The sequence below is a fragment of the Daldinia childiae genome (genome assembly GCF_008694065.1).
Source record: "Daldinia childiae strain JS-1345 chromosome Unknown Scaffold3, whole genome shotgun sequence".
Lineage (NCBI taxonomy): Eukaryota > Fungi > Ascomycota > Sordariomycetes > Xylariales > Hypoxylaceae > Daldinia > Daldinia childiae.
This window is the reverse complement of record NW_022984644.1, coordinates 5,733,028-5,747,531: the sequence shown is the minus strand read 5'-3', so window position 1 is coordinate 5,747,531 and position 14,504 is coordinate 5,733,028. Positions and strand designations below refer to the sequence as shown.

The window sequence follows — 14,504 nt, the reverse complement described above, 5'->3', positions numbered from 1 at the left end:
GCCGATAGGTACTTAGAACTTATCGAATGACGAAACATCGCAGTTAAACGGTCAGACTGCGGAGTACAGTATACATATTTTTAGACTCTAGGGTCGTTCGTCCTAGAAAGGATGGAGACTAATAATACTAATAACAAGTCGGGTCGCAGTCTAAGCGGTTCTAGCAAGAGACTTTCCTGGTCATTTTCACACTCCCGTACCCGCTCGCCATCTTCTGTAGCTAGTAGCATCGCCAGTTCCATAGCAAGCGGGAAAAGTCGACATGCTGAGCCTCTCGGGACTACCGATGTATCAGTCGAACCCGCGAACTTGTCTATGCCACCTCTAGCTAGACCATTGAAGTCGTCTCATCCTCCTTCATCTTCTAATCGTACACGCGAGTCATTCAGTTCCAATATTTGCAATGAGGAGTTCCACACTAGTACTACTACAACCGACGAAGTTGCTATCGACGATATCGAGAATACTCCGAAACAACAGCCCGGCAATTCTGCCCCTGACACAAATTCTCCTTGTCAACTACCCGAACCTGCAGTAAATCTACCCTCCTCGTCCTCAGAGCACGAGGTCGGGAAACGCATTTCTGTTTCTTCTGTCTTCTCTCTTGCATCGTCTCGTGGCGCTGCAAGCTCTGCTCCCTCTACAAACGGCTCGGACGGCGGCGGCGGTATCCAACGCTCTGTATCGGGCATCATGGCTTCTGGCAAAGGCCTGGGTCCATCCCCAGGTCAATCCGAGTCTGGTGTGTCTAATGTAACAGTTACCACATCTTCTAACTCAAATACCCAGAACCCTATTAGCGGCCCTCAGTTAACTCCGCGGGAGACTCATCATACCAATCCTCTGGACCTCGTCAAGCGAAATCCTGCACCTGCACCAAACCCAGCTCCTCGGCCCCAGGTGACTCGATCTCGAAGTAGGGCTAAGCGGCGATTGAGCGGTAGTACTGCTAATAGTAGCCACAGCCCTAGCAGCGAGCGAGGTCCTCACGTTAAAGAGAAGGAAGAGGTTAAGCCAGCGCCGTGGGGTATCATTGGTGTTTGCGCGCTGGATGCTAAAGCCAGAAGCAAACCGAGCAGGAATATTCTTAACAGATTAATTGCAAACCGTGAATTCGACGTTATAGTGTTTGGAGATAAGACAATTTTAGACGAAGGTGAGAATATTCTATTGGTAATAAAGCCAGGTGGCTCAGGATGCTAACAACAAAACAGAAGTGGAAAACTGGCCGATATGCGACTATTTAATATCTTTCTATTCAGATGGCTTTCCTTTGGAAAAGGCTATAGCTTACGTTAAGGCTCGAAAACCGTTTTGTGTCAATGATGTGCCGATGCAAAAGGTACTTTGGGATAGGCGACTCTGCCTGAGAATACTTGACAAGATCGAAGTACCAACCCCGAAACGAGTCGAAGTAAATCGCGACGGCGGACCGAGTTTGCTAACCCCAGATGTTGCGAAACATATAAAAGATGTTACCGGCATTACCCTCGAGCCTGGTGGACCAGACAACTATCGCTTCCCTCGCAAGGTAGAGCTGCTTGACGATGGAGATATCTTAAGCGTGGACGGTACCCTATTAAAGAAGCCATTTGTTGAAAAGCCAACCAGCGGCGAAGACCACAACATCATTATCTATTTTCCAAAATCTTCTGGCGGGGGTGCCCGTAAACTCTTCAGGAAAATTGGTAACAAAAGCTCAGAATTTGTTAAAGATCTTATTATTCCCCGTGCTATAACCGAGCCGGAGGGTAGCTTCATTTATGAGAAGTTTATGCAGGTGGACAACGCAGAAGATGTAAAAGCCTATACGGTTGGGCCGCAGTACTGCCATGCCGAGACAAGAAAGTCCCCTGTCGTAGATGGTATTGTTCGGCGTAATACGCATGGCAAAGAAATACGTTATGTCACCTCGTTGGGCCCGGAAGAGAAGGAGATTGCAAGCAAGATCGCCAATACGTTTGGACAACGCGTCTGCGGGTTCGATCTACTTCGAGCGGGTGGTAAAAGTTATGTTATAGATGTCAATGGTTGGAGCTTTGTCAAAGATAACGAAACCTACTACGATCACTGTGCGAGTATCTTGAAGGATATCTTCATCAGGGAGAAGATTCGTCGTGGGGGGCCAACGCCGCCTCTCCCATCGCCTACTATTTCCGACATTGGTGATCCACTAAAGCAAGCTATTTTTAGTAACAAGGAAAAAGATGGGTTGGTTAGTACAAGACAGCCAAAGTCCGCAGGAAGCGCAGGCACACTTTCCCCCGAAGAGAGTAAAGAAAGTAAGGACGAGCAGAGCGCAGCAAATGCCTCACCACCCAAATCTGATACGGGAGTGGCGGGTATCGCGACAAGACTGCAAAATGGTATCATTAGTCCCATAACTTACCTTACAGGTGGCTCTGCTGCAAGCAGCTTACCGACTACGGCCCCTCCAACTCTTCCGGCTACACCCTCAAGTAAAGCAGAAGAACAAGCTGACCACTTAGAGGAACCGACACCGCCTCCGCCTCCCCCCAAACACTCGTGGAAGCTCAAAGGAATGGTCTCGGTCATCCGACATGCAGACCGTACTCCAAAACAGAAGTACAAATTTACCTTTCACACACAGCCATTTATCGACCTTCTAAAAGGCCACCAAGAAGAGGTTCTCCTTATTGGAGAGCCTGCCTTGGCCAGTGTCCTCGATGCGGTCGACTTGGCTTTGAAGGCCGGTGAGGAGGACCGAAATAAGCTTAAATCCCTTCGTAATGTATTGGTTAAGAAAGGGGGGTGGGCAGGCACAAAAGTTCAAATCAAGCCAATGTTTCGTAAGAAGAAAACGGCCGAAATGAACGAATCAACTCCCAAAGTCACCGAGGGAGTAAAGATGGAGTCTGAAAGTGTAGAAATCCCACCTAAGGAAGTAGACGCCAAGAAAGAACCGGAACAACCCCCCGCAAAAGAGCAATTGAAGGCCGAAGACGGTCTGCGCCGACCTGATCTGTCAGAAGTAGTCGTATCTGACTCTGAGCAACAGCCGAATAACCCACCGCGGCGCCAAGATTCCATGTCAGGGGTAACAATGTCCAAATTCACTGCAGCCGACAACAGTTTCGTTTTAGATAAGTTGCAGCTTATTGTCAAGTGGGGAGGCGAACCGACTCACTCGGCACGTTACCAGGCGCAAGAATTAGCACAAAATATGCGTAATGACTATCTTCTGCTAAATCGTGATATTCTGGACCAAGTTCACGTATTTAGTAGCTCTGAGCGGCGAGTTACAGCCAGTGCACAGATTTGGGCAGCATCGTTTATAGAGAAGAATGACCTTCCAGAAGACTTTATTACGATACGGAAGGATTTGTTGGATGATTCCAACGCGGCTAAGGATGAGATGGATAAAGTCAAAAAGAAGCTTAAGGGTTTATTGCGAAAGGGGAACGAGCGGCCATCCCAGTTTGCTTGGCCAGAAGGAATGCCAGAGCCTTCTGAAGTACAAACGCGAGTAGTGCAGCTGATGAACTTCCACCGTCGCGTAATGCAGCACAATTATAGCAAACTGCAAACTGGCGCTGTAAATTCCCTCAACGCTATCAATACCCCGGGCTCAGATAAAACTCATAGCGAGAGTTCTAGTACATCTGTAGCCTCGTCGCTTTCCCAAGCCAATGCTATCAACGGCATCCAAGCTCGCTGGTGCTGTGGCGAGGACGCGGAATTGTTTCGCGAGCGTTGGGAAAAGCTCTTTGCGGAATTTTGCGATCACGAGAAGGTTGATCCTAGCAAAATCTCGGAATTGTATGATACGATGAAGTTTGATGCTCTACACAACCGTCAATTTCTCGAATGGGTCTTCACTCCGCCAAAGCATATGCTAGAGGAAGAATTTAGCATCACCATAAGCCGCGAGGGCAAAGCCTCGCCAAAGGAGCCTGAAGAAGGCGGTAAAACGACTGATGACAAATCGGATAAAAGCCAAGTCCTTGGTTCGTCACCTGGGGAAAAGGTGGATAAGTCGGACCGGCCGGAGAGGACCGAGAGGTCAGAGAAGACTATGAAGCGTATTTTCCGAAGGAGATCTTGGATGAAGCATCCTCACGAGGTTGACAGACCTGCCGAATATTTTCACTTACCTAAAGGTAACAATCAGACTAAAGCAAAGACAGACGAATGTTTCGAACCTCTACGGGAACTTTACCAACTTGCTAAAGTTCTATTTGACTTCATCTGCCCGCAGGAGTATGGCATTTCAGATAGTGAAAAGGTATGTCCATCTCTATTCGATTTAGGCAGGTCTATAACTGACGCAGTATTACAGCTCGAAATCGGACTCTTGACATCACTCCCCTTACTCAAAGAGATTGTCCAAGACCTCGAAGAAATGCAAGCGTCTGATAACGCCAAGTCGTTCTTCTATTTCACCAAGGAATCGCACATCTACACGTTGCTAAACTGTATCCTCGAGGGTGGTATCGAGACGAAAATCAACCGCAGGACGATCCCTGAACTTGATTATCTCTCGCAGATCTGCTTCGAGCTATACGAGTCGGAGACCAAGCTCCCAGTAGATGCGTCCCTCGTCGATCAGCCTACCTTCAACTACAGCATCCGCATCACGATCAGCCCCGGTTGCCACATTTTCGACCCCCTGGACATCCAACTAGACAGTAAACACTGTATAGGATGTGCACCGCGCAGGAGCCTAACACCTCACGCGGATTGGAAGAAGGTCATCGAGACGCTCAGAGCCAAGTTCCATCAGTAAGTTTTCTTTTTCTTTTTCTTTCCACGACGTAGCCCCGACGTCATACCACGAGAGGAGGCCTCCTTCTTCTTCATCGTAGCAGGACAGCTGACTCACGGTGACCAATAGGGTCAAACTACCCAAGACTTTCCTCGCGGTCAACCTCTCAGATGCCTTCACATTCCAAGAGAAGGAGCGGCAAAATTCCGAGGCGGATTGCCTCGAGAAGGATCCCGGTGGCAACGAAACCGAAACCGAAGGTCTCGAGATGAAAGCACTGGGCTCATCGCGGTCCTCGCCTGTGAAGGTCGATCCGCGCGGTGACGACACCGAGGTGTCGACTGTTAATGATGAGCAGCAGCCATCTCTTCCACCTCCCGTTGCAACGGTTAATAATGCGGCTGATCTGCCTCCGGCCGCAAATACAGCGGGAACAACGGTCCCTGAATTAGAAGGTACCAAGGACGCAGGCACCACCACTACCACCACTGTCGACCCTGATACCACTAAGACGGGATGATGGAAATTTTTTTTTCTATCTGTCTGTCTTCTGCAAGAGCGGCACGGAATCCGGATGAGGAACCGGTGGATTAATAGGGGGGGAGATATGCTACATACCGGGACATTTTGTCGATGATACGGCCGCCCCCCTCCTCGCCCTTCGTCCGCCTGTGGGCGGTGAGAAAATTCTCATAATGGGGCCGGGGGTCGAACGAGTAAGACAAGCATTACATGCAGAGATGTCAAGAAAAGGAAATGGACCTGAGATAAGCGTCATGACGTGCGTCTAGAACGAACCTTTTTTTTTTCTTCTTCTCGTAGTCATCTTATAGTATGTATGTAATGTAGATATATGTAATATGCACGTATTTTATCGCTACCGAAAATTTAAAAAAAAAAAAAAAAATATGACAAGGGCGTTATGTATGTATGTATGTACATATGTTATGCGCAGATACGCTTGTATGTTAATTTATTAGACGAGGAACATGACATGATAAGCGAACCCGTAGCGAACCGAACCCACGTGTGTGTCAGCATGACAGATGATTTATTACGAATTAGAGACCATGTATTAAGAATTTATTTACCTACCTGTATGTATGTATGTAGCTCGAATGGATCTTACCTAACCGTAGATTTGTCCGCGCTTGGCCCCGACCTCTTGTATGCCGATGCGAGATGGTTCCTGAAGCGGGTTCTCTTGATTTGGGGAGCCCCTCTGACCCATCACTTTTTTCACGATGATGTAAAGAAGCATGGGACAAGGGGAAAAAAAAAATCAAAAAACCTTGCTAACATCACTTCTTTTTCTTCATCTTTCCTTTGCTTTCACCGCTATGCCGGAAAAGGGGGACGGCTCAGAAAAGTTTTCTTTTCTCTTCTTTTACTACTGCAACCGCTTCCAGCTTTCTTTTAACCCTTCTCGGCAGCCGGCGAGAGAGCCCGGATCCCCTTGCGCTGTTCATCATCGATGCATCATCGAACGTCACCGGGCTTGGTCCTGGGCCCTTCGTTCTTGGTAAGAAGTGATAAGGAAAGTGACAGCCAGACGGAAAGGTCTAAGTTGGGTTATTAAAGGTATTGCGAGTAAGCATGTAAGGTAGGTGGTAAGGTGGTAGACATCCCGGCATTGAAGAAGCGAGGTTGCAGTGTCGAGCCGCGCCTTGTCCCCCCCGGTCCCTAAAAGTTACCTATCGTTCGGGGTTTGGGTCGGAAGTTTTGATGCAAGATATGAGGAAAAGGGGGGTGAGAAAGTTTCGGAGAGTCTTCTCTCGTCCGTTCCCCCCCTTCTTCTTCTTCACTCTCAGGCGGATGGATGACTGGTATGATTGATCTGATCATCGACAGGACGGGATGCGTAACCGTGACGATCCAGATTGTTGCGTCCGCTGTGCGCTGGTACCGCAGCTCACATGTTTAGGTATGATGCGCGCGGCACTAATATGTATGCAAGTACGTTGCGTACGGAGAAAAGCGTCGGTCTGCATCTCCGAGGTGTCTTTGACCTGCCAATTGGGCTAGTGCATGTAGTTTTCTCGCGCCTAAGAAGCATGCCTACCTACCTAGGTAGGCAGTAGGTAGTGGGCAGTAGGTAGATACAAATACAGATGGCACATACATCATGGGTATGGTGGTGGCAGCGGTGGATAACTAGAGGCCAGGTTTTTAAGAGGTGGGAAGGATGATGAGGGGAGACACTAAGGAGGATTAAAATGTGATAGATCATATTATAACTTCGTCAGACGAAATCTAGGCTATCATGAGCAGCGAGTAAGTCCGCCCCGCCAAATTTTAAGAACCGAAAAGTAAAGGAAAAAGGGAAGGGGGGGTAAAAGGAACACGGAAATATGTCTACGGCCCCCGGATTATTGAACATCGTTCGTCGGATGGCGAGTATAATGGAAACGAAATATGAGCCGTCGACATCATGCGGCAGCAGGACGGGCCGTCGCGTCACCTTAAATTGAGGCTGATTCTGAATCTTCCGGCTTGAGTGCTACTCCGTAACGTCGTTTTCGAGACCCCTTCAAACGAGGCTGATAAACTGCCCAATAACGAAGGCCAGCACCTCGTCATCAGGTTCGGAATAGCTTGCCGTCCAGGACCCAGGGGGGGAAGGACGCATTACGTCCATCATCAACTTTCCGGCCGTCTAATTTTACCGAACCATACTTGACGCTAGGCAAACCCGACCCCATAGGTGTCTACCTGTTTACATAGTAGCTGCGACTTCGGGCTCTTCCTAGACCTCTTTCCGCTTAATGTCCGTGGGCCCCGGTATTAGCACATCATGCTCGGAAACCGAGAGCCGTGGCATGGCCAGCGGGCCCACAGGCACCATGAGAAATGTCAAGTTAGGCAAGTCGGTATACACGATTAGTAGGATGGAAGCAGTGATCAACCGGCGAACTTTTGCCCTGTCAACAGTAGCATAATACATACACCAGAATATAGAACAACGTTGATTGTGGGCCGTTTTGATATCAGAAGGTTGGACGCACAACATGGTCTGCCTTGTATATAATAAAAGTACGTCAAACTTACCACGTCTCCGACAATTTTACCAATTGGTTGTCATCATCTCCAGAGATTTTTTGTCGACCGGGCTGTGTGACGTGGGATCATTCAATGTGGGGGCAGTAAGTTGGTGAGGATCATACAAGGCAAAAGAGAGACACCCATACAGGCCATAGTGGGGGACTGACAGGGAATCTAGGCGTAGCCCCTCATAAGGAACAAAAATAAATACAGGGAAGATGACGGGGAAGAAGAAAGTCTGACAGGTACTTCTGCATAGTGCTATATCAGATAGACCTGCAGCTAACTATCATGGCTAGCCAAAAGAGCGGTAGGTCGTGTTGTAATCTATTATATAGACCACCAAACAGGTACTGAAACGTCTCTTTGAATCTGGATGTTCTTGGCAGGGCTAGGCAGGACGGAATAAGCTCACACCCTCAACAGTATTGTGTGGTAGTCGATGAACCCTGATGACTTCTCATTAGATTCCGTATTGCATACCTTAGGTACGACAGGGGGTGCCTCATAATGAGGTGAGGACACTTATTAGCCTGTGGATTTTGTAAAACTGTTCGTCTTGAATCTGAAGATTGTGTCGGGGAGCCCGTTCGCAACCTGGCACTGACACTTGACACTAACACTGACACTGACCTCACCGATATTCAGGACCGGCCCATCGGAACCTCACGATGCTCTCCTGCTTGACCGCACAGAGACGGAAAGCCTCATGAGCACGGTTGTTGATATTTTTGTCCACCAATGGGATAATTAGGTAATGCAAACCCAGACCGGTGGGTGGTTTCAATAATGTCGATAGTAATGCGTATTGCGTATTGCGTATGTGGATACGTAGCCCTGTTTTCTTCCCGAAGTTTTTGTTTGTCCTCTTTGATATGAAAACCGTTGGCATCAAAACATTCCAATAACCTGAATGTGCATAGGTAAGTAGGCTTGTAGTATTTGCGCGAGCCACGCAAGACATGTTTGCTAAAGTCCAATTGCTAGCGCATGTCGAAAAGAAAAAGATCGTATTCAATTTCATTAAGGTCTGGTTGCCGACTCGACTATGTGTAAACCATGCCTGGATCATCCACGATTGGCTACAGGGAACAAAATTGATTATTGTTTGATGTTGTATTGACGACCAACCGGTGAGCATACCCCCGAGCTATAGTATATGAATTTGTTTCTGGGATAATTAATACGACCGGCAACTTTCCTGGATTCGTTCCTAAACAGGCGCTTCGCGAATCAGGTCTATTAAACGAGCTTAATTGTGGTCGGTAGTTGGCGCTATGGCAAATTGGAGTACTTCCGTTTTAGGCCATTTGCATCTCGTCGTGACCAACCAGAGGCGACCAACATAAAAAAAAATTGAGTGATGACTCCCGCACGCGACAAAGATGAATCTTGTACTACAAAACTCCTACGATCACGATTTCGACTTGTCGGGTAGTAATTGGATACTTGAATAATTAAAATCGAGTCTTGGCTTGGCATCGGAATACGTGGCCTTGTCTTTATAAGTAAGTACTATGGTAGCACTTTAACATTCCGCATCCACAGCCGATGGTGGTACATTAGTCGATATTATATTCTCATCACAGCCTTGTTAGTGTAGTTGTATACCTAGTGTTAAATGGTCTTGAATAGTTGAAGACGAAGGAAGCCAGCCGATTGGCGTCAACGCTGACCAATGTTGTTTAGACGGCCGAATTATTACTGGGTTATCCTGGCTCTGGTCAGACAGTGGGGTTAGCTTCCAAACCAGGAGGGACCGAATTATGTACAACCTTGGAACCAACAAACCGACAATGTCGAAACCACGTGCGGCATTGGTTTCCTTAGGCCTGTGCGGCACTATGTAGTGGAGCCGGGAGGATGATAGAAGCTTGCTTCGAAGGTTTGGATCTGTACCTAAACCGTGGGCTTGGCCTCTCTCGCTGTCGGGGAATTTTATGATTTGTTCACTAAAATTCTCCGGGGCATAAAGCGTGAAACCTTTAGACGGGGATCACCTCGCTAGAATCCTTCATTAGGCGAGACCGGTTCGCGGCCTCGCATCCTAAACACGGTTCCGCTGGTCGCAGGGACGGCCGCAGGTTATTGCGCATGAAGACATGGTCAGCAGACATCAGCAGACGCCAGCGTAACGAAACACTTTAAAAGACGAAATAGGATGTTCGTGGCTAGTTTAGTTGGCTTAACACTAGCCATGCTCCAAGTGCGCCCAAGCCACAGGTCCGTGTGTATAAAGGTACGGTGGACGTTGGAGCAAGATGCCAGGTGATGTACTTACCGACATGAAAAGGTTAAGTAGATTACCGACACTTCGGGAGACGCCAAGATGCTGTATATAGAACGTATTATTATCGTCATACTTCCCCCCCGGAGCCCCATAGGTATTCAGCTCCGAAGGGGAAATAATATGTAACGAGACATAGCAGCATAGGTAATGCAAATCATGCTTGGTAAGCGAGACGAGTTCATGTCGGGGGGTTTGAGGTAACGTCGCGGGACTCGTAGGGCTCTATGATGAAGATATTCATCCCCACAAGAAAGCGGGTATCCCATGCCCCAAGGTCCAGGGTCCTGTACTGCCACTACAGCGGTAGCTAATGAGGAAACGACACTACTGGGAGTTGCCCGGCTCTTGGGTCCTGATAATAGCTTGGCTGTGTACATCATATTGGTGTCCATGTTGCAGTTGCGGTTTAAATGTTTCAACCTTCAGGGGGTACGGATCCTTACTGAGCACAAGCAATAGCCTTAATAAGCCAGCTATAGTTTATACTGTTTAAAGCAGCTCTGAAGCGAGGCAGTCGTCTAAATGGATTGACCGTAACCGGACTGCCGGAACCATCTCCCATAAACCCGCACAGAAGCATTTCTGTAGTAATTCGAAGCGACGCCTGAAGATAAAGCTTACTCTATCGTTGTATGGTCATGGTTTAGAAGGCAGGCAATTCGTAGCGTTGGAGGCATTCGTGTTCGTAAAATAAAATAAAATAAAAGCATCCATGCAACCGATTTTAATTCGGAAGAGATTTCCCTTCTACTTACACACCCGTTGGAGTTGTTATTTTGTAGTATGTAGTATGTTAGGTAATATACAATTGAGGAAGTATAAAGACGTTACCTGATAGCAGTTTGGCCAGTTTAAGTACCAAGTGTCGCAATGACATGAGGATTGGGCGAGAACGGCAACGGTAGAAGCCTAGACTAGATAGCTCGGCTAAAAACGTAGACGTCAAACTCCTTGTTTAAGTTGATTTTGGACGCAACTAGCCCCCTTTCGAGACTTCAATTTAACACATAGATGCCGCAGGAGGCTCAAAATAGAAAGTAGTTGCGGGTAATGTGCAACTCGTGGGTCCGACTGCTGCATCTAGATTAGGTACATACGCCCAGGCACAGGCACCACAGGCACAGGCGCAGGCATCGGCACGAGCACTATGTAAAGGTTACTAAAGTGACTGACTAACGAAAAAAAAAAGTTAAAAAAAAAAAGATTTGATGAGAATTGAAATTTAAGGAAATTACTAACCCATGTATGCACGCACAACTGGATAGCGCATTCAATTACTTACATCGATACCCGTTGTATGTATTATTAAATATGTATATTACTTACCTAAATAGGTACCTATATTGGAACTGCTCGGTACATGTATAATATTTCAGCCCCCGAAGTTGCGTGTCCTCGGTACCTGAGTGCATGACACCTGGCAGCTCGTCAGCCGCCGCCATCCTACCCTCCCTCGTACCTGAATATGCACGTATTACATGATATAGGTCGATAATCAAGCAGGTGTAATATACCTAATGTATGTACCTGAGTGAATGCGTAAGTCACTTACCTAAGGCGGATATATGTGCGTACATGAGCCTAACGCATACGCATAGTACTTACAATATACATAGTAAACACATGTAGCCGCTCTTTTTTGGCTCATGTAAGTACCTGCCGTAGGAAGAATATAAGATTCGAATAGGTTAGGTACATGTAAGTACATTTTCTACATATCTGCACGTATCATACATCACCCCGCGCTCCCCGAAGCAGCTAGCGGAAATGCCTTCAATATCCGCGGGACATACTATATCAGGTCAAAGTAACATCATCGGCCTTACCATTACTATCGCTATACAGCATGCATCAACCTATAACTTGCCTAGGTGGGTATGTAGTTAGTTCCTCTTTTAATCTTTTAACTAAGGGGATGCAGCTCGCGATGCCGAATTACGCAGTTCTATACGCATGCGTATGAGTACATACGTTCTCTTATTTTCACATGATCAAAATTTGGAAGGAGATGGTGGGGTTCATTAATTCGCTGGCTTAGGTTTTCTTCTTTTTTTTTTTTTTTTTTTTCTTCTCTCTTCTTTTCTTCGCAAAATCAAACCTGCTGTATGTAAGATTATCCCATCCATCTCACACCGGATTGTTTAGTCAGCTATAAGAGTCTTCTTATCCAATAAGCTGGAGATCTCACTATCGACTGTGTTACACTAGACGTAGAACGTCAAACCAAACCTTCGGTTTTTTCAAGCCTCGTTGTGACTTCAACCTGATAAATCCCGCCCACGCCCTAATGCTCACTCTAGCCCTGTCTTTATGCGTTCGCCAACACCAACCAATTGCCCATAACTCCGATGTATCACGGAAACAGTATACTGGGTACGTCACATACCCTCACAATGGCTCTACGTCGTAGTCAGATCTTGCAACCCACGTTCGATGGAACTCATCCAACCCCCCCTTGGTAGCACGTCGGGATGTTGCCTCAGAGGGCTACCTTAGCATGGTCTTGTACCCAAGGATACATAGTCACCTACCTACATCCGCACGTAATGTGACCCCCGGACCCGTTCGCAGGACTACGCTGCGTGGGTATAGAGGAGTATTACAGCCCGGACGATGAGGTGCCTCCCTAGACTAACCAATAAATGGGAGCGCCGGTTCAGGAATCAGATATGGACAATCATCCTTGGCGAACCGTGCCGGTCATTGCGAACCGCGCCAGACTTTAGCAAGCTCCGGCTCACCTTACCTCGAGGATGTATGTATGTAGTATATGTACGCCAATGGTTCCTGGACTACTACGGAACTATATTCTCTCCGATCGAAAACAGGAAACCGTAAATATGTAACCTTTGGTCGAGATTCTATATTGTTTCTAGGCTCAAACGATATATATATGAGCACTTTTACGCGAGGTACATTGGAAACAGGACATGGTCAACCGGTAAGGACTTCTTTAGTTACCGATTCGGCAATTGCTGTAAGGTAGGGGGTAGGCGGCGAGGGCCGACCGGTGAGGGATAAGACCAATACGTTTCTGAGTATGTGCCGTTCGCTAGCTTCAGATTGTGACTGGTCTTCGGTGCTTAAAGCGCTCTACTAGGAATCCTTTTTGTACGCCTTACCTTGCCCAATCCCAGGCCTTGACTCTCTGAGAATTTATACCTCCCTGAGGTATAGAAACGGACAGATGGAAAGGTACATTGTCATATTTCAAACATCGTACTCAGACCGGTTCTTGGTGCTGCAAGCAGTCAGACCAGAGCAGCAACAACAGAAACGAAGGGACTTACGGCAAGAAAATATTAATTGATCTAAATTTCAAATTCCGCACTTAATAAACTTATTAATAACTAAAAACCGTTATGGTTCCATGTCGTGTCATTGCCCCATGCACATATGTCAGTGCTCTCTGCCTAGGCCCTTGATTCCCAAAGTAGCTTAAGGTCGTCCCTTCGCTTTAAATTCCTATTGCTTTGTTTTTTGGGGGGGGGGTTTTGTAATTATTCTTCCAAACTAGACTGAAAATAATTTTTTTCGTCTTCTGTCCGTTTTAGATTCTTCTATATTCCTTGCGTATAGCGAACCACGCATACGTACATAAATATTTGTATGTAAGTATGCTAGGTAGGTACATGTTCGACATATGAATACGGTATACAAATAGGTACTTAACTCTTACACAAATACACATCTTCAATGTACTTCTTACTTTCTTGCGTACATTCGATGTATCTAGATTCGACTGTAAAGGTAGTCTTGACCCGACCCTCTACAAAAGGAGAAACAGGTCAGACGCGGTCACCGTTCAGGCAGTTACGTCTAACCTACCTAAAGTAGACATGAAAGTACGAATTATAAAGTACCTTCCGTACCTTCCCCCGAGTGAGTTAAGTACCTAGGTACATGTAATTCAGTGTATTAGGTATTAAGGTTAATTAGAAGTGACAACCTTGGAAAGTTGAAGTTTAAAAAAACCCCGATCAGGTCGAAGCCCTGTCGCAGAAAATCACTTTCTTCTCTTAAGTCTCGACATTTCCCCTGTCATCGAAAATTCCACTCGGGCAACGCGCCTGTTCCACCCCAACTCCTTCATGTCAATCACCTCACCCAAGATCAAGTCCTGTTTCTATCTAGTCTAGTTTTCTAACTACCCGTCCCTGGTTTTGGTAACGCTCCTAGTGCCGAGTTACATAGTATGGACCTAACGGGAACACTGCCGACCCGACCGTTCGTCATAGGCACAGGGTAGTCGATATGATAGAACCGTACATAAATATTATTATTTGAGCCTCTCTCATGGCTTTCAAGCTTGCAACGACATCCCGTCGAGTAACTAGGTAGTTACACATCACATTTAACCCCCCCTACCCTCTCCACCTCCACCGCCCATTGACTGTTTTCACTCTGCTACAAAAGATAACTTCCGCCTCGCCTAGTTTACATGAC

The 14,504-nt window shown here is 46.9% G+C and overlaps 1 protein-coding gene across 1 annotated transcript; it reads left to right on the top strand.

Annotated features, from left to right (window-relative positions):
- Nucleotides 1–315: 315 nt before the first annotated feature.
- Nucleotides 316–5,246, top strand: GL218_04269 (Inositol hexakisphosphate and diphosphoinositol-pentakisphosphate kinase; the record flags this gene model as incomplete). Its single annotated transcript, XM_033580861.1, has 4 exons — nucleotides 316–1,156; nucleotides 1,215–4,246; nucleotides 4,301–4,743; nucleotides 4,856–5,246. 4 exons carry the CDS (start codon nucleotides 316–318, stop codon nucleotides 5,244–5,246), a joined length of 4,707 nt encoding a protein of 1,568 aa, XP_033436568.1.
- Nucleotides 5,247–14,504: the final 9,258 nt, after the last annotated feature.